This window comes from Danio rerio, chromosome 16, assembly GCF_049306965.1.
Source record: "Danio rerio strain Tuebingen ecotype United States chromosome 16, GRCz12tu, whole genome shotgun sequence".
Classification (NCBI taxonomy): Eukaryota; Metazoa; Chordata; class Actinopteri; order Cypriniformes; family Danionidae; genus Danio; species Danio rerio.
This window is the reverse complement of record NC_133191.1, coordinates 47258400-47280000: the sequence shown is the minus strand read 5'-3', so window position 1 is coordinate 47280000 and position 21601 is coordinate 47258400. Positions and strand designations below refer to the sequence as shown.

General features: G+C 34.6%; 1 protein-coding gene across 1 annotated transcript; it reads right to left on the bottom strand.

Annotated features, from left to right (window-relative positions):
* Positions 1-214: 214 nt before the first annotated feature.
* Positions 215-13894, bottom strand: polr3glb (RNA polymerase III subunit GL b). Its single transcript, NM_001005959.2, has 8 exons — positions 13700-13894; positions 13355-13465; positions 11522-11651; positions 10511-10579; positions 6686-6742; positions 3478-3548; positions 3277-3393; positions 215-728 (listed from the first exon to the last, which is right to left on the bottom strand). Exons 2-8 carry the CDS (start codon positions 13460-13462, stop codon positions 642-644), a joined length of 639 nt encoding a protein of 212 aa, NP_001005959.2. The 5' UTR covers positions 13463-13465; positions 13700-13894; the 3' UTR covers positions 215-641.
* Between the last annotated feature and the right edge of the window lie 7707 nt (positions 13895-21601).

Below are 21601 nucleotides of genomic sequence, written 5' to 3'. Positions count from 1 at the left end.
ATAATTCCATTACTGATGTCCATGTAAACTTAGTCAGTGTTTAGACAACTTAATTGTTCTATGTTCAATGCACTTAAATTTGTAAAAACTAATACGTTGTCAGTGGAAACTAGTATTTTTTACAGTATAAACACTAATTTGCATGTAATATGTGGACACCTAAATCCAACATCTTGTCTACATCCATCCATCCATCCAATAATGTGACAAAGTCTTGAATGTGTGACTTTATTACATAAAACCACGATAACAAAAATATTTACAACCACTTGACTTGAGAAAAATAAACAGTCTACATGTGCTCATAAATCTAAGATACAAAGTATAAAATCTATACAGCAAATACAACGTTAGCTAAATCTAAAACTCGAGCTAAAACACATTTATAACATCCTAAATAAAAGGTTTTTGTTGTGCACTATTTATCATTTAAAAAGCTCTGGGAATGAATAGCTGCATTAATAGAGAAGTTTATGCCTTTCTCTGTGTCCTCCAGCCGTGGCTTTTGGATTCAGCAAATCAAGCCGATCGGATGAGAGGAAATCTGCTGCATACAGATTCAACATCAGCTGCCAAACACAATGATCCAGCCTGGAGTCCTCCTGAGGGACAGAACTCTTCCGGGAGAACCGGCGTCTGCTTCAGTAAATGGCTTCATCCATGTTTTCATCGCTGTCTCCACCAAACTCCTCTCCGTTTTCAAAGTAGGACATGATGTAATCCGTTTCCTGTTACACACAAACAGGATTAATTCATTATTTTCCTTCAGCTTAGTCCCTTTTTTATCAGGGATCGCCACAGCGGAATGAACCATTAACTAATCTGGCATGTTTTATGCAGCGGATGCCCTTCCAGCTGCAACCCAGTACTGGGAAACACCCATACACTCTCACATTCACACACACAGTCATACACTATAGCCAATTTAGTTCATCCAATTAACTTGTAGCGTCAAACTCACGCCAACATTAGGAGGACATGCAAACTTCACACAGAAATGTCAACTGGTCCAGCCGGGACTTGAACTATCGACCACAGAGCTAACCGGTGAACCACCATGCCACCCAAAATACTCATTTTATATTATATTATATCTTATTCTGTTCTATTCTATATTATATTATATCTTATAATGTTATATCTTATTATATTATATTATATTATATTTTATTATATTATATCTTATTATATTATTATATCTTATTATATTATATTATTATATCTTATTATATTATCTTATTATATTATTATATATTATTATATTATATCTTATTATATTATATTATATTATTATATTATATCTTATTATATTATATTATATCTTATTATTTTATATTATATTATTATATTATATTATATCTTATTATATTATATCTTATTATATTATATTATATTATTATATCTTATTATATTATATTATTATATCTTATTATATTATATTATATCTTATTATATCTTATTATATTATATTATTATATTATATCTTATTATATTATATTATATTATATTATATTATTATATCTTATTATATTATATTATATTATTATATCTTATTATATTATATTGTTATATTATATTATATCTTATTATATTATATTATATTATATTATATTATTATATTATATCTTATTATATTATATTATATTATATTATTATATCTTATTATATCATATTATATTATATCTTATTATATTATATTATATTATATTATATCTTATTATATTATATTATATCTTATTATATTATATTATATTATTATATTATATCTTATTATATTATATTATATCTTATTATTTTATATTATATTATTATATTATATCTTATTATATTATATTATTATATCTTATTATATTATATTATATCTTATTATATCTTATTATATTATATTATTATATTATATCTTATTATATTATATTATATTATATTATTATATCTTATTATATTATATTATATTATTATATCTTATTATATTATATTGTTATATTATATTATATCTTATTATATTATATTATATTATATTATATTATTATATTATATCTTATTATATTATATTATATTATATTATATTATTATATCTTATTATATCATATTATATTATATCTTATTATATTATATTATATTATATTATATTATATTATATCTTATTATATTATATTATATCTTATTATATTATATTATATTATTATATTATATCTTATTATATTATATTATTATATCTTATTATATTATATTGTTATATTATATTATATATTATAATATTATATAATATTATATTATTTTATATTATATCTTATTATATTATATTATATTATATTATATTATATTATATTATATTATATTATATTATATTATATTATATTATATCTTATTATATTATATTTTATTATATTATATTATATTATATTACTATATAACTGCAGGTAACCTGTGTTTATATATAATATATTTAACTGTAAAAAGCTATTAGTTACTAGTTAATTTGTAAGTTTTTAGTAAGTAATAAAGTTATGGTAACTAATAACTTTAACTTTTCTGAATTAGATTGTAATGCAATAATGTTTGGTAAAAAATACCTTTTGTAAAGCTGCTTTGAAACAATAATTATTGTGAAAAGCGCTGTACAAATAAACTAGAATCAAATTTAATTAAATTATGGTTTAATTTTCAGCAGGGAAAATAAACATTTAATGCCTCGTTTTATTTTCTGGGAATAATATTCCTAAAGGAGCTGTTGACATGCAATTGAACCAGATTTTAGTAAAAACCCAAGGTGATTGGCTGGGCCATTCTAAAGCTTGATTTTCTTTCTCTGAAAGCATTTAAAAGTTTCCTTGTCTTTGTTTTGGTTCATTGTCTTGCTGTTATGTCCTCTCTGGTTTCATCCGATTCATCTTGATGATGTAGATGTTGGACTAAAGCAGCTGATATTCATTTACAATGAGGAAGGCCAGAGGGTTGCTGAAGAACTACTGAGAGAATTCAGCTGCTGTCTGGGCTTTTACTGCCTTTCTGTACCTCACTCTCTTTATGTGTTTAATACTTTTTCCCTGCGTCATTTCATTTTATTAAGCATAACTTCACTTGTAATCTTATTAGATTTGATTTATTTCACAGCAACCTAGCTTTCCCATGTGGTCACCCATCCAGGTACTGACCAGGCGCAGCCCTGTTCAGCTTCAGTGGGCGACCATGTGAGAGTTGCAGAGAGCTAGCTGCAGGCAAGGCTACCGGTTTGTAAGCAATGCTAATGTTATTTGTACGAAAGGAGCCACTTACATCCTCAAATTCCTCTTCATCGTACTCATTCTCTGCCTCGGCCTCTTCCTCTTCTGGCTTCTTCTTCTCTCCCTCCTCTTCATCCGAACTCCCCTCTTTCTCTTTCTGCTCCAGAGTCTGCACAGAAAAAGCACACGCAGTCTGAGCACATTCCAACACATTTGCGCTGTTTATGTGTGTGTGCCGTGGGTCTTTGTGCACCTCCAGTTTGCGTATGATCTCCTCTTTGTCCACTCGTGCTTGTTTGGCTCGTTTGGGAACAGCTTGGCTTTCTGCAAGCGTATAGAAGCAAAGCGTGTGTGTGACAGTGGAAGTGACATAAGCTACATTGATCACAACTTCTCTGACAAAAGCCGCAGAGAGGTCTAAAAATAAAGCCGTCTCTCTCTCCTTAGTCGCAGACGCTCTTCAAGACGAAACCTTTATCTCCATCCTGCCTTTCACTTCGGAGATATGTGTGTGAGTGTGTGTGTGTGAATGCATGTGTGTGAGACTGTAAGTGTGTATATATGGGAGTATGTGTGTGTCTGTGAGTGTGTGTGTTTGTGTGTGTGTGTGTGTGTGTATGGGATTAAGTGTGTATATAGGAGTGTGGATCTGTGAGTGAGTCCGTATGTATGTATGTGTGTGTGTATATGAGTGCATGTTTGTGTGTGTGTGTGTGTGTGTGTGTGTGTGTGGGTGTGTGTGTGAATGCATGTGTGTGAGACTGTGTATATATGAGAGTTTGTGAGTGTGTGTGTATATGAGAGTAAGTGTGTGTATAAGATTGTGGTTCTGTGTGTATATATGTATGTATGTGAGTGAGTGTATGTGTGTGTATATAGAGTATGTGTGTGTGTCTGAGTGTGTGTAGATATGAGAGTACGTGTATGTAAGAGCGTGGGTCTGTGTGAGTGAGTCTGTGTATGTGGGTGTCTGTGAATGCATGTTTGTGTATATAAGTGTGTTGTGTCTGTGAGTGTAAATGTGTGTCTGTGAGTGTTTGTGAGAGCATGTTTGTGTATATTTGTGAGTGTGTGTGTGAGAGAGCATGTTTGTGTATATATCTGAGTGTGTGTGAGAGCGTTTGTTTATATATGTCAGTGTGTGTGTGAGCATGTTTGTTTATATTTGTGAGTGTGTGTGTGAGAGAGCATGTTTGTGTATACTGTATATCTGAGTGTGTGTGAGAGCGTTTGTGTATATATGTCAGTGTGTGTGAGAGCATGTTTGTGTATATACAGTATGTGAGTGTGTGAATGCATGTGTGTGAGACTGTGTGTGTGTGTGTGTATGTATATTAGAGTATGTGTGTGTGCATGCATGTTTGTGTATATAAGTGTGTTGTGTCTGTGAGAGTTAATGTGTGTCTGTGAGTGTTTGTGAGAGCATGTTTGTGTATATTTGTGAGTGTGTGTGTGAGAGAGCATGTTTGTGTATATATCTGAGTGTGTGTGAGAGCGTTTGTTTATATATGTCAGTGTGTGTGTGAGCATGTTTGTTTATATTTGTGAGTGTGTGTGTGAGAGAGCATGTTTGTGTATACTGTATATCTGAGTGTGTGTGAGAGCGTTTGTGTATATATGTCAGTGTGTGTGAGAGCATGTTTGTGTATATACAGTATGTGAGTGTGTGAATGCATGTGTGTGAGACTGTGTGTGTGTGTGTGTATGTATATTAGAGTATGTGTGTGTGCATGCATGTTTGTGTATATAAGTGTGTTGTGTCTGTGAGTGTAAATGTGTGTCTGTGAGTGTTTGTGAGAGCATGTTTGTGTATATTTGTGAGTGTGTGTGTGAGAGAGCATGTTTGTGTATATATCTGAGTGTGTGTGAGAGCGTTTGTTTATATATGTCAGTGTGTGTGTGAGCATGTTTGTTTATATTTGTGAGTGTGTGTGTGAGAGAGCATGTTTGTGTATACTGTATATCTGAGTGTGTGTGAGAGCGTTTGTGTATATATGTCAGTGTGTGTGAGAGCATGTTTGTGTATATACAGTATGTGAGTGTGTGAATGCATGTGTGTGAGACTGTGTGTGTGTGTGTGTGTATGTATATTAGAGTATGTGTGTGTGCATGCAAGTTTGTGTATATAAGTGTGTTGTGTCTGTGAGTGTAAATGTGTGTCTGTGAGTGTTTGTGAGAGCATGTTTGTGTATATTTGTGAGTGTGTGTGTGAGAGAGCATGTTTGTGTATATATCTGAGTGTGTGTGAGAGCGTTTGTTTATATATGTCAGTGTGTGTGTGTGAGCATGTTTGTTTATATTTGTGAGTGTGTGTGTGAGAGAGCATGTTTGTGTATATATCTGAGTGTGTGTGAGAGCGTTTGTTTATATATGTCAGTGTGTGTGAGAGCATGTTTGTGTATATACAGTATGTGAGTGTGTGAATGCATGTGTGTGAGACTGTGTGTGTGTGTGTGTATATTAGAGTATGTGTGTGTGCATGCATATTTGTGTATATAAGTGTGTGTGTGAGTGAGACTGAGTGTATATATGGGAAGTGTGTATATGGGAGTGTGGGTCTGTGTGAGTGAGTCTGTTTGTGTGTCTGTGTAAGTGTGTGTGTTTGTGTATAAAGTTAGTGTTTGAGTGTGTATATGTATGTGTGAGCGTGTATGTGAGTGAGTGAGTGTGTGTATATATCTGTGTGAGTCTGTGCATTAGAGTGTGTCTATTTATGTGTGTGCACGTGTGTATAAAAGAGTGAGTGTGTGTGCATGTGGGTGTGTGTATATATGAGAGTGAGATTGTGTGTGTCTATATGAGTATGTATATATATATATATATATATATATATATATATGTATATATATATATATATATATATATATATATATATATATACAGTGTGTGTGTATAATTTAGTTTATAAAAGTGTGTGTGCATGAGTATGTGTGTGTGTATGAGTGTATATTTGTGTGATTGGATGTGGTTGTGTGTATATATATATGAGAGTAAGATTGTGTGTGTGTTGGTGTGAGTGTGCATGTTTTCATGAAAACAATATATATGTTTGTGTGTGTGTGTGTTTATATTTGAGTGTGTGCGTGTGTGTGTGTGTATATGAGAGTGATTGTGTGTGTATATCTGCATGTGTCCGTGTGAGTGTGTTTGCATGAGTGTGTATCTGTGTGCATATGTGTGTGCGTGTGTACAAGAGTGAGTGTCTCTCTCTCTCTTTCTGTGTGTGTGTATGTGTTCAGTGCAGCTCTCTGATTTCCCTAGAGACTTGGATGAGTCAGAGAGCGAAGCGCAGACCTGCCGGAGCGGCTCGTCTTCACACACTCATTCATGAGCACATCAGCCTCACCTGCGCCCTTATCTCATCTTGGCTTTAAAAAGAGCACATTTACAAACGCATGGCTTTCTGCTCCACTGCAGCAGAACACAGTGTCCAGCGAACAGCGTAACACACACACACTCACTGTCTCTCTGGGGTCTCTTCTCTCTCACACGCAGCTCCTTCGGCAAACGCCTCCAGTCTGAAAACACACACATTAAAACACACGTGGAGGATCATACAAGCATGCTGTGGGGTCAATTTAGATCACAAAATTAAAAACATTAAAAAGGTGCTGTATGTAAGTTTTTTGACTCTTGTAAAGCATAAATATACTAGAATATGTTTGCAGATATTTAATAAACATGCCAAGTGAACATTCTTGTTTATCTGAAAAGCAATGCTGAAGTCAGATATTCTGCTTTGAAAAGGTGCGTTTCATTCCGGAACACACATCATGATACCAGCCATACATGTAAAGCACAAATAATGTCCTTCGATTGGGTCCAGGGTGAACCAATCTCAATCTGTTTGTTCCAGAACTCTGCTTGTTAGATGTTTCCCGCTTTCTTTTGCAGTCTGAAGCTCGTCAAAATCAAGCGGCAACCTCCCGCTCTCCCTCATGAAGCCAATACTGAAGTAGCTGAAACTGCAATTCATAGAAATTCCTCCTCTTCTGGCTCCATAAAGAGCAAAGTTCTATTAAGCCCACTGTTAAAATGGCCAACTTTACAGCAGAAAAAGGGTGTTTACAGCTTGGTACAAACAAAGATTTTGGTTCATATAGCTAATATTACCCTTCATGACAACTGTAAAGGGGGTGAATTTTTTTTATTACTCATCCGTTTCCTTTATATTAGATTATATTAAGTTTGCATAATTAAGAGTGTGGCCACTTGAGTGACAGCTAGGTCTCGCTGGTCGCTGTCGCTTCACCTCAGCTGATTCCGGCTGATTAGCCGCTGATTTTCTTTAGAATTTGAATGCACTCCAGAATCTGACAGATTGATTAGCTGTAGGCTCTAAAACAGTCATCTGAAACGTTGTCATACAGTGTTATGCCTGGATTTCATCAATAGTCCTGCATTTTTACTAACCCAAACTGTATTTGAAGTATTTGGAAGTAAGAACAATGTTTAGTGGCTCAATGTATTACAACTGTGTTTTTAAAAGTCTAAACACTTAATTGATAGTGTACAACCAGGCACATGTGGTCAGAAAGCAAATGAGTTGCAGGTAATGAAGTATTAAGCATTTGTCCCAAAGAAAAACCCATCTAAGCAAAATGCTAGCAGGCGTCTGAAGCTCTATTAAAGCTGGATTTGTTATTTCGCCTGCGTGTGCACCTCACGAAACGGACAAGGCTTGTATACTTGCCACATTTGCTGTAGTGATATTCTTTAAAACGGCAGGGGGCGGTCAAAAGAAACTGACCGTAAAGTCAGAAGGATAAACAGAGAATTAGGACATTTCCAGACTACGTGATATCATTAATATTGTTCAAGATTTTTAAACTAATTATTTTTATAAATTATTTAAATAATTTAAAGATTTTTATGACCATTCAAGATTTGTTTTAAATCAAACTTTGAAGAATCGCTTTTGTTCATATCTCGCAGTTTTTCACAGAACATGAGTTGCAAGTATATATTACAAGTATATATCTACAAGTATATATTTTTTTATTATAGCAAAAATAAGAAAACAAATTGGTACACATACTAAAAAATACAGATTTTTTTTTTTGATTTAGCCCACTCCACAATTCACACCTTACTGTCTGGTTAGTTTCTGTCCTCTTATGCTAAAAAGGCAATAATGGTCCAACATTCCTGACCATTATCAACAATAAAACCTAGAAAAACATACCATCAGTATATTGTAAACAATAGGTTCAAATATTCCTTTCCAGTTATCAAAGAAATAATGTGTTCCTTAATTATACTTTTAAATTCAAAATTGTAATATATACATCAGTGTGAAATCTATAAATGGTGGAAAAACATATTCAGTAAGTGTGTACACTGGGTCTCCACTTTTGCCATGGCCTTTTTTGGTTTTAACAAATTTATCCCTCAGGTTTTTCCAAACTTTTTAACAAAAACTTTCCTCCTTTCCCACGGCTGTTGCAATTTCTGGCCAGGAATTATCGATCATGTTTTTATCTCTATGATCAAGGATCCTAAAGATGTCTGTACAGGTGTACCTGTTTCAGACAAAATCTTGTGTTTCATATTAATCTCAAATCAAGATGATGCACAAACAAAATGGTGGCGATTGGCCACGCCTATTAGTAGCTTCGTCATGGATACTATGTTTGTATCTTTTACAGTCTATGGACAAAACGCAGAAAAGGCCCAACTCGCTCCACAGGATCTCATCTGTGATTTAACTTCACATGTAAATCCAACCCAAGCTCATTCTGGAAACTTAGCCCCGCGGACGTTTCTGGAGACCGCGATTTACATGGCCGGAGGTACGTAAAGGCTGCGTTTGGTTTTTTTCGAGCGAACACTGCGGGACGGTGTGGCGCCGCTCCGCCCCTCCTCTTCGCGCTTGCCGGCCGACGGCTCGCCTCCGAGTGGAGGACTTTCCCGATGCAATCAGTTTGTCCGCTTAGCTCACAGCGTTGCGTCGGCGGAGCAGAGGCCCGGAGGAGGAGCCGGAGCCGGCCGCGCTGGACAACGACCGGGATCGAGTCCGGGGAACAGCAGGTTCCGGAAATCAGGTAAGACGAAAAACGGAATCCGAAAAATAAGGGCGAGAACGCGTCGGGATCCGAAAACGCGGTCGAAATCGAAGACGAGGGCTTTTGCTTTTTTTTTTTTTTCCCGATCTGGCGGCTTTTCGCGCAAGAACGGCGCGGGCGCGAACGCCGCGCGCTCCCAAGAGGCGCCTGAGACGCAAAAAAGCGTGCACAGCAGCCTCTCGCGGATCCCCGAAAACAAAAAACCGCTCGAATACGTATCTCTCGGGACGTAAATCGAGGTCTGCAGAAACGTCCGCGGGGCTATGTTTCCACAATGAGCCCGGGTTGTGTAAATCACTCGCGCTTCATCCGCGTCTGCATACTGCAGTCTGAAAACTCCCCATCGCCCCTGCCCCCCTTTCCATGTATTATAATGATTATGAGGGCGCAGGTGAGACGTCGTTTTCGAGAGACACTCAAATACATCACATGCGCTCCGTATGCAACGTCTACAAGTCATGTAAAACAATTAATTGCTAACTGAAATAAATATATTTTGATCATATGGTTTGGAATTTGATGTTTTATGAGATTATTTATGTTTTTTGCGTTTATTTTGCGCTTGATTAATTTAAGAAATTCTGAGGAACAAGCTCATTGGCTGATGAGGCAACAGCAATCAATCATCTGACCCCTGTAGATTAAAGCAGATTGAATAGGATTTATCATTCAAATATCATGACAGAGCTTTGCATTTATTAATATTGATTGTTTATTCATTCATTTTACTTCAGCTTAGTCACTTATTTACCAGGAGTCACCACAGCGAAATGAACCACCAACTATTCCGGCATATGTTTTACATAGCCCTTCTGGGCGCAATGCAATACTAGGAAACACCCATACACTCTCACATTCTCACACACACACACACACACACACACACACACACACACACACACACACACACACACACTCTACAGCCAATTTAGTTCATCCAATTCACCTACATGCATGTTTTTGGACTGTGGGGGAAACCGGAGCACCCAGAGGAAACCCATACGAACACGTAAAGAACATGCAAACTTCACACAGAAATGACAACTAACCCAGTCGAGACTCAAACCAGTGACCTTCTTGCTTTGAGGCGACAGTGCTAACCACTGAACAGATAGCCAGATGCAACTTCAATTTCACTAATATGCTAATGTTAAACTTACCATGAAGTAAGATACCATGGTAAAATAGCACTAAGATGAACCACTCATGTATATGACTCACCTGGCTTCCACTCCAAACTATTGTCAAAGCTTTCGTTTTTTTGGTATTTGTCAGAATAACGCTCCACATCTGTCAAAAAATAAAATAACAATAAATCGCAGATTAAGCATGGATAATAAGGGAAATGTTGCACATACGTCTTTGCCATGAATTTTGTCAGGAAAACCACAGAATTAAATAAAAAGATAAATGTTGGTGATCTGTGATTAATGATCACAGAGGCTCCTCTGCTGTCTGGTGAGTGAATGCTGGACTTTCCATGTAAACAACAAATCAGACAATTAAAGAGACATTTATCATTTATGTGGGTTCTTGATGCATACAGTGCGTCCTGAAAGTATCGATAGTGCTTAATTTTTTTCACATTTTTTATGTTACAGTCTTATTCCAAAATGGATTTAATTCATTTATCTCCTCAAAATTCTGCACACAATACCCCTTAATGACAGTGTGAGAAAATATTTTTTCAAACTGTTGCAAATTTATTAAAAATAAAAAACCTGAAAATCACATAAAATTCATTTTTAACACTGAATAAACTACATGAGGTGATCATTGTCAGGTTTTCCTGTTGTTCGCCTGTGTGAAATAAAAGCCGTTTCTAACATATCAATTCGAGGTGTTGGTTAGGACAAAAACTCCTTTTAATATGGAAAATATTTGTTCTATCACGTGCCGTTGCTTTTATACTGAACACGGTTTACATTAGGCTTGAGACTCGCTCCTCTTGGTCATCTGGCAACCTGCACTTGCATATGTTTTGATTCTGGAATGTAATTCCTAGTTCAACCACTGGGTGTCAAATTACATACCTTTAAACATTTGCACCTTTAAATGTTATTTACAATAATTGCATTAAGACTCAGGATTAGAAAAAAAGGATTGCATATGTGCCAAAGTGTAGAAATCGCATGTTATGTAATTTCGAAAAAAAAATGACATGATACAATGAGCATAATATAAGCCCTTTAAAGATGTCAGTAAAGAGCTAGTCCTGGGCTCTGAACTGACCTTTCTTGGGAGCCGCTGGACGGATGTAAAACGGGAGCGTCTTCATGGCTCCCCTAAACTCCTGTTTGAGGGCCAGCATGTACTCGGCCTCCTCACCTGCCTGCAGGGGCACTGGCTTCTGATCCAGAGGCTGAACACATCAAACAGCACATTCACATCTGTCTGCTGCTCACACAAACACCTGCTGTCACTCATTTACACATGCCAAGACAGAAATCAGCTTTTAATAGGGCATACAGCTAAAGTCAGAATGATTTTTTTCTTTTTTAAAATATTTCCTAAATAATGTTCAACAGAGCAAGAAAATTTTCACAGTATGTCTGATAACATTTTTTCTTCCGGAGAAAGTCGTATTTGTTTTATTTCGGCTAGAATAAAATCCATTTAAAGGTCAATATTATTAGCCCCATTAAGAAAATTTTTCTTCTTCGATTGGCTACAGAAAAAAAACATTGTTATACAATGATTTGTCTAATAAACCCCAATCAACCTACTGTAGTTAAGCCTTTAAATGTCACTTTAAGCTGAATACTAGTATTTTGAAAAATATCTAGTCAAATATTATGTACTGTCTTTATGGCAGAGACATCTACAGACACTTAAAATGGCAATAAAATTATTTTCTTTACTGTAATAAAAATGTTAATTGAAATAAAAAAAACATACAGTTGAAGTCAGAATTATTAGCCCCTTTTTTATTTTTTTCCCCAATTTCTGTTTAACAGAAAGATATTTTTTTCAGCACATTTCTAAACATAATAGTTTTAATACCTCATCTCTAATAACTGATTTATTTTATCTTTGCCATGATGCACATAATATTTGACTAGATATTTTTCAAGACACTTCTATACAGCTTAAAGTGACAGTTAACGGCTTAACTAGGTAAATTAGGTTAACTAGGCAGGTTAGGGTAATTAGGCAAGTTATTGTATAATGATGGCTTGTAGACTATCGGAAAAAAAATTGCTTAAAGGGGCTAATAATTTTGACCTTAAAATGGTATTTAACAATTAATAACTGCTTTAATTTTCCAGAAGAAACAATATTATCAGACATACTGTGAACATGTCCTTGCCCTGTTAAACATCATTTAAAAAATATAAAAAAGAACAAAAAAATTCAAAGGGGGGCTGATAATTCTGATTTCTACTCTTACTTCCAGCAGGATAACGCGCCATGTCAGAAAGCACAAATCATCTCAGACTTTTTTTTTTAACATCACAATGAGTTCACTGTACTCAAATGGCCACAATATTCACCAGATCACAATCCAATAGAGCATCTTTGGGATGTGGTGGAAAAGGAGATTCACATCATGGATGTTTAGCGGGCAAACTGCTTGATGATATCATGTCAATATGGACCAAAATCTCTGAGGAATATTTCCAGTATCTTTTTGAATCTATGCCACGAATGATTAAGGCAGTTCTGAAGACAAAAGTGGTCCAACCCAAAACTAGTAAGGTGTACCTAATAAAGTGGCCGGTGAGTGTAAGTGGCTTATTATGTAACTGTTAAGGTAAATAAGGTGGAATACTGTGATGATGTGTTCAACAATAAAACAATTTGAATTCTAAAACAAATATTTAAACAAATATGTTGTTGTGATATTAGACACTTTTAAAATGTAATGTTTGCTGAATGTTGAACAGGACCGTTTTTTCAATGCAATTTCTGTGTAGCTCGTGACGCCATCCACATTAAACTATTAAAGCACTGCGTTTATGCTCATGAAATGCAGAATCTGACTCATATCTTGATAATAGCAGTGTATAACAAGCGTATAACAGTTTATAAACGAGGCTTTATTGTTGTGTCTTGAAGACTCACGGGGAACAGAGGTGTCGGCTGGATGCAGGACGGAGGGAGATTTTCACCTTTACCGATCCCAACTATCTCCACAGAGAAAGTGAGCTGCCCTCTGCCCCTTCCTGCCATCATCTGAGACAAAATATTTCACATTTATTAATCATACATCCTCTTTATTTAACTCGTTTATCCGTTATTCACAGTATAAGTTTACTCATTATCAAACAACTAAATTCGGCTAGAAAAGACACATTTAGGCCAAACATGTTAAAATATTTATTTTTACATAAATGTACTTTTGGTAAATGTTTTATTTTCAATGTAACGTTTTATTTGTTTTGACCGAACTGTAGCATATAAACACACCTCTTTCACTCAATGCGGCGAAATCCCTCTTTATTTTCAACTTCGTTTCATTGTGCAAAGGTTTTATTGGTTAATCCGTCAGTAAACGTGGTTGTTTTTAATGTAATTTCAGGTTTTATTGATGTAAAATTGAGCAATAAAATCACCCGCCAAACATCTGCCCGTTTGTTTTTGCCCGCTTCTGAAAACACTCCTGCCAGAAACATGAGCGCGGTCTTTTATGGTTCCGCGTTTCGCGTCAGTTAACGTTAACCAGTGCTACTCAAAGTGAATCATGCTAAACAAACAAATCATTACAAAATATGTAAGGATTCATTACATGTTTTGCATATTGCTCACAGAGATGCTGATGCACATGCTAAAGATTATTATACTGTAGTCAACATTTGAAGTGGATCAAAACCTTTATCAAAGTTGTTCCAAAACTATTCAACAACACACATTTTTAACTTAGGACAAATTTTGATAAACATTTTTGATCTGTTTTAAATGTTGGCTATTATTTATTAAAACTACTGTTTATGTAGCCTATAACTAAGTTACAACACTTTATTACATATGTGAAACATATTTGTCCGTGTACATACAGTATAGATATTTCTGTAATTCATGGCTTTATTGTATAATACTCACAGACACAGTGCGTGTGTGTGCGCGTGCATGCGTGTGTGTGTGTGTGTGTGTGTGTTTACAGTTGAGGTATTGTTATTAGCCCCCCTTAGAATTCTTTTTTCTTTTTAAAATATTTCCCAAATGATGTTTAACAGGGCAAGGAAATTTTCACAGTATGTCTGATAATATTTTTTCTTCTGGAGAAAGACTTAATTGTTTTATTTTGGCTAAAATAAAAGCAGTTTTGAATTTTTCAATGAAAATTTTTAGGGTCAAAATTATTAGCCCTTTTAAGCTTTTTTTTTTTTTTTTTTTTTGATAGTCTACAGGGGTTCTCAAAGTGGGGGACGCGCGACAATGAAGGGGGGGGGGGTCGCCTAGTTATTTCCAAAAATCGAGTTATTTTTATTAAACCATAAGAATTACCATATTTTATCCATAACCTACTGAAGAGAAAAATCTAAATCATCTTTATAGTGATTTAACATTTTAACATCTTTATACACTATATACTGCTGTATTGAGTTACTATAGTAGCTTCTAGTTACTAGTTCTATTGGATTGCGACCCCTGGGGTAATTACATTATGTTAAAGACAGCAATAGCGTCAGATGTAACAGACTGATTTTATAACACCAGGTTAAACTTTCTGGCACATTAACAGCACTGACATACATTAATTCCACAAAGAATAGACATGGGTTTCTGTACTTATAACCACCTCAGAGGATGTTGGGAGTCGCGAGTCACTGGCATTGTCGTTTTGGGTGTCATGGGCTGAAAAGTTTGGGAACCCTTGGATTACAGAACAAACCACTGTTATACAATAACTTGCCTTATTACCCTAACCTGCCTAGTTAAACTAATTAACCTAGTTATGCCTTTAAATGTCACTTTAAGCTGTATAGAAGTGTCTTGAAAAATATCTAGTCAAATATTATATACTGTCATCATGGCAAAGATAAAATAAATCACTTATTAGAAATGAGTTAATGTTTATTAAAAAACTATTATGCTTAGAAATGTGTTGAACAAATCTTCTTTTCGTTAAACAGAAATTAGGGGGAACAATAAACGGGGCTAATAATTCAGGCGGCTGATAATTCTGACTTCAACTATATATTTCTATATAATTATTATTATTATCATTTTTTGCTCCTGGCAAATTCAGACTTAAAGTTACTTAAATATTCTTTTTCCACAATGATGCCTTATAAACATTGTCTTATCATCTTTTGCAATAAAAGTTGAATAAAAGACTTAAAAACAAAACTTTAAATCAGAATTTGCCTGGGTATGAATAATTACCGGCTCTACTGTATTTATACACTACCGGTCAAAAACCGGTCAGTAGGATTTTTAAATGTTTTAAAATAAGCTTCTCCTGTTCATCAAGGTTGCTTTGATTTCATCAAAAATACAGTACAAATAGTAAAATGTTATTGCACTATAAAATAACTTTTCAAGCGTAGCTTATAATTTAATGTAACAATTTTGTCCAGTGATATTAAAGATTAATTTTCAGCTTTATTACTCCAGTCTTCAGTCACATGACTCTTCAGAAATCACTCTAATAATAATAATAATAATTATTATTATTATTATTATTATTAATGTAACACTAATAAAAGCAATAATGACTGGAATAATAGTTTCATTTGAAACTACATACAATACGAAAGCAGTTATTTAACATTTTTATAAATATTTAACAATTTAACATTTTTTTTACATGTATGTATATATATATATATATATATATATATATATATATATATATATATATATATATATATATATATATATATATATATATGTGTATATACCCCCATCATATATATATATATATATATGTGTGTGTGTGTGTGTGTGTGTGTGTGTATATGTATCATTTTTTTATTTTATTTTTTTTCTTGCCAAATTCTTACTTAAAGTAACACAAATAAATATTGTTTTTTCCACAATGATACCTCATGAACATTGTCCTGTTATCTTTTGCTTTTATTTTTCTGGTAAGAAAGAAAAAAACTTGCTGGTTGAATAAGAATTTGCTTCGTTTGACTACGTGTATATACAGTTGAAGTCAGAATTATTAGGCCCCATGTTTATTTTTTTCTTCAATTTCTGTTTAACAGAGTGAAGTTTTTTCAACACATTTCTAAACATAATAGTTTTGATTACTTTTTTCTAATAACTTATTTTCTGTTATCTTTGCCATGATGGCAGTACATAATATTTTACTAGATATTTTTCAAGACACTTCCATACAGCTTAAAGTGACATTTAAAAGCTTAACTAGGTTAATTTGGCTAACTAGGCAGGTTAGGGTAATGAGGCAATTTATTGTATAACGATGGCTTGTTCTGTAGACTAAAGAAAAAAATATAGGCTAAAGGGGATAATAATTTTTACCTTAAAATGGTGTTTAAAAATTAAAAACAGCTTTTATTCTGGCCGAAATAAAACAAGACTTTCTCCAGAAGAAAAAAAAATATTATCAGAGGTACTGTGAAAATGTCCTTACTCTGCTAAACATCAATTGGTGAATATTTAAAAAAAAAAAAAAAAGAAAGAAATTTTTTTTTAAAAATCAAAGATCAAAGGGGGCTAATAATTCTGACTTCAACTGTGTGTGTGTGTGTGTGTGTGTCACTCAGCTGGGGCTCAAACCAGTGACCTTCTTGAATATATTCAAACAAAGTAAATCATGACTGAAGTGGTAATGATATACAGTAAACAAAGAAAGACTCTGGGAATTATCACTTCTAAGCAATATTTTTTGTGTACCTTTCCCAGTCAAATTATAATTTTAGCTTAGCAAAATGTGTAAAATATTATTTAAATGATGCCCAAATGATTGCATAAAAACTTTATCCCAAAAATAATTCAATTCATCTTTTTTATATAGCGCTTTTACAAAGTAGATTGTATCAAAGCAGCTTAACATAGAAGTTGTAGTCAATTTTCAACAGTGTAAGTCCAGTTTTAAGAGTTGAAGTTCAGTTTAGTTGAGTTCAGATCAGTGTGCTTTCATATTTGCTGCTGGAAGTGCTAATCACTGAAGAGAAAATCCATCAATGCGCAGCTCCACAAGTCCCAAACAAAGGAGAGGGGTCTGGATGCAGACCTGGTGCAGTGCAATCTGCGCTTTATCCAATGCTTTTTAATCGGCTCACCTTACCCCACCTCTTACCCTACCTCTCACAGTGACGTCACTCATTCCATTGAGTGCATTGTGCCTGCACTGCATCGCTGAGAGATGCAATTTCAGCTTGCATCATAAAGGCTGCATCCAGATACTATTTACTAAAAGCAACCAAGACAAAACTTCACCAATCGACGAAATTGGTAAAAAAAAAAAACCTTGAGAGAAACCAGGCTCAGTTGGGCACGACCATTTTTCCTCCGGCCAAACTTCCTGTGCAGAGCTGGAGAATACAGAACGTCCAACGCGGAGAAGCTGCAGGTCTGAGTAGTCACCAGCAGGTGTTCATGCTGGCCCAAAGGATCAATGCGGAGACTCCTCTGTCACTGATGTCTTTCAGGAATCAGTCTCATGCTCTCCACTCCTCCATGGCGGCCGCAGTATCTGCTAAGGATACGGCCTGGTCCAGGATTATGTATACCATAGCATAATTTCTTGTCTTGAATCGCATCTATAGCGGCGCACAATCTCTAGCGGCCTCGGAATGAATATTCCCAGATGGAAATAGAGAATAAAGAAAATAATTAGCAGTGCTGCTGTTCATAGTGTTTTTATGAGATGGAAAATGAAGTGCCATAAATGAACCTAGTAGTTATATAAACAGACATAGAAACAAACATGTAAAGCATATGAGTAAAACACTAATAATTCTAATAATCATTCCTAAATAATGCTAAAGTGTTTGAAATGCCGTGAAAATAATTAATGTAACTGAAATAAAATTACAGACATAAACTAGTTTGTACAATATCAATAAAAGAGATTTAAAAAGAACCAGCTGGTATAAGATTAGCGCAGCTTCATTTCCCTTCCACGCTATGATGAAGCTGCTCGCATCAACACTTTTCTAGAAAACAGCTGAATTTCAGCCAAATCTGCATCTGTTAAAAAAATAATGATGAAAGGAAAAACTAACCCTGATATTGCTGACTCACACCCTCCCCCGTCAAAGTCAGAAAAAAAAATGTGTGAGCATTAGAAAACAGGCTAATTTCTGTAAGCTGATGTGATTTTAGCAAAACATCAAGACTAACTTTAGACACTGATTGAAATCTGGTGATATAATATTTAAGCTGTAATTTAGATGCAAACATGGAGAGCGAGAGCACACTGACTTGTGTAACCTGCTTCTCTCTCTCTCTCCCCTGCAGCATGTGCATGTCACTGTGCAACGCTTCTGTCGGAATCCACTGAATCAGTTGCCATAGAAACTGTGTTCAATAATAGCTATAGTCACTGAATTAGTATTTATGCAGTCTGAGAATTGTTTCACACCCCCTGCTTTCTTGCAGAGAGGCCCTTGATATATATTTAGCCCCAAAACTGAAATAAAAAGGTGTAAAGGCAGGCAAAATTTCAGGAGGAATAAGCACCTCTGCAAACGTGTGATTAGTGCATCTTAAAGGTTTGATTGAACTGAAAGATGCCTCGGCAAAGCTGGCAAGCAAGCTTTATACATGTTTATAGATAGCACAGAGCATTATTTTAAATATAAAATTAGAAAGATATTGGCTGGATTCAGTGTGGATGGCTTTAGTGGGTCAGTGCTGGCAATTTTTAATATTTTGCATTCATAGATCCTTGCATCTTTACACACAGCAGACTTAGTTTGAGAAAGCAGCAGCACTGTAGATGCATTAACATGAAGAACAATCGCTGTTTAAAATAGAAATGCGGAAAATGACTAATTAATAACTGAATGCCTGGTCAGGGCAACAAGATTTCACCATTGATGCATTCATTACTAAAGCCTTAAGTGGGTCAGATCTGGCACATTTGATGTTTTGCATGGGTTAAATGTGCATTGCGTCTTTGCATGTCATTTAAAGCAGGAGCAGAGCCTGCATAGAGCAGTCTTTTAACTTGCCTGCTCATGCACTCGTTTGTCCTCAAGCATCAAATTTATCTTAAATGCACGCAGCTATAATCATAGAAGCTGCACAGATGCACTTACAAGAAGTCTGATTGCACAAAGCACTTTCAGAGTTAAAATATAGGAGAATAGTCTAAATGCTCTGTCATGACAACAAGGCGTTATCAATTATGCATTCATTATTGATGGCTTAAGTAGGTCAGATCTGGCATATTTTATATTGTGCATGGGTTTAATGTGCCATTGCAGTTGAGTCCATGCACACAATGCTTAAATGTTCTCATAAGTCAGATTTAAAGGGCACCTATGATGAAAATCATCTTTTGTAAGCTGTTTGGACTGAACTGTGTGTAGATATAGTGCGTCAACAGTCATATTGGAGTGATAGAAACACAAAAAGTCTCTTTTTAAAGTGTCCTAATGTTAAGGATCCAAATCCTTGCTATTTTGAGGCCAACCGCAACGTGATGTAAGAGTGCAGTTTCCCCGCCCTCAAAATTGATTGACAGCTGCATATTAACATGTCATTGTAGTAACGCGTAATGCAACTCCACAACAAATACATTAAATAATAATCATTGTTGTATTTCTCACTAACGTTACGCAAGTTCTGCTTTCTTTATGTCTGTCACTGTGCTGTTTATCTGACGCAGCCGGAAATTGAAACACACTCTGACAGGCATGTGGGAATGGTGGGCAGGGAGAACTAGCACTAAAGACACAGGCAACTAAAACAGCTAGTGTGTTTAGAGCAGAAAATCCCAATATTGTTAAAGGCATAATAAAGAATCTGATGGGTGTTTTAAGCTGAAACTTCAGACACATTCTGGAGACACAAAAGACTTATTTTAAATCTTGAAAAAGGGGGGAAATAGGTGTCCTTTAACTGAAATATGCAACATTTACTCTGGAAAACAGTATAGAAACTGCTCAGTGGCTGCAAAAAAATAAGAATACATACTAATAGCCTAATTATGAAATCAATACCGTCATGCAACAAGTTGAGGGTGTTAGTGCATCAAATATGGCATAATTTGTATTTTACATTTGAAACCTTTACACAGAACTTAGAGCTCTTAAAGTATTTATTAGTTGTTTTTTTATATCTCCTAAATGATGTTAAACAGAGCAAGGACATTTTCACAGTATGTCTGATAATATTTCTTTCTTCTGGAGAAATTCTTATTTGTTTTATTTAGGCTGGAATAAAAGCAGTTTTTAATTTTTTAAAATACATTTTACGTTCAAAATTATTTGCCCCTTTTAGGTATCTATTTTTTTACATAGTCTACAGAACAAACCATCATTATACAATAACTTGCCTAAATCTGCCCAGTTAACCTAATTAACCTAGTTATGCCTTTAAATGTCACTTTAAGCTGTATAGAAGTGTCTTAAAAAATATCTAGTCAAATATTATATACTGTCATCATGGCAAAGATCAAATAAATCAGAAATGTGTTAGAAATGTGTTGAAAAAATCCTGACTGAAATGATTTTATTGCATTTACATAAAATATAATAAATTACAAGCATACATAAATACTACAAAACAAAGATACAAATGAAGTACATAGTGCTTTATGATTTTCTGTGCAATCTAACAGTACTGAGGTACAGAAATTGATTAATAATTGAATAGGAATAATGGGCCATATGCACATCGACTTTTAACTTCAGCCAGCCAGCATCAGCGCTTTCCATTAAAAAACTGCCACGTATAAGATCTGATTTCTTTAAAAATCGGTGATCTTCACTGCCTGATAGATATACAATATAAAGTGGGTCTCAGACCAGACAATAAGCCCGGAATTAAATTCTATTTTCCTTGCCATGTCTTTAAAATATGACAGTTTATGTAACCGCAGTATTTTCAATGGAGTTTCTGCGCTTGCCTGCTAATCTTGACGGCGCTAGTGGTTACACATTTTTTATCTCGTTTTACGCTTGAACAACTAAATGAATGCTTAAGTCTATTAAACTGAATTTATTGTAATAACGTTACAACTTCAATGCTGTAAACTCTTATGAAATTAAAAATAGTCACAATAAGCTTTCGCCAGAAGTTTATCATTGGCTGAAAAACAGCTGTGCATAGAGCTCATTGAATACTCCATATAACTCCATATAAAATCCAGAAACTAAGCTTTTTTTGTGCAAACCTATCTAAAGAGTTAATGGTGCCAACTGATGGTCATCACTAAAAATTACA

Coding starts and splice junctions, on each gene's coding strand:
- polr3glb (NM_001005959.2), bottom strand. CDS start 13,462: ATGGCAGGAAGGGGCAGAGGGCAGCTCACTTTCTCTGTGGAGATAGTT. Junction 10,580..11,521: donor TCCAGCGGCTCCCAAGAAAG/GTCAGTTCAGAG, acceptor ATTTTTTGACAG/ATGTGGAGCGTTATTCTGAC. Junction 3,394..3,477: donor AGATCATACGCAAACTGGAG/GTGCACAAAGAC, acceptor TTTTCTGTGCAG/ACTCTGGAGCAGAAAGAGAA.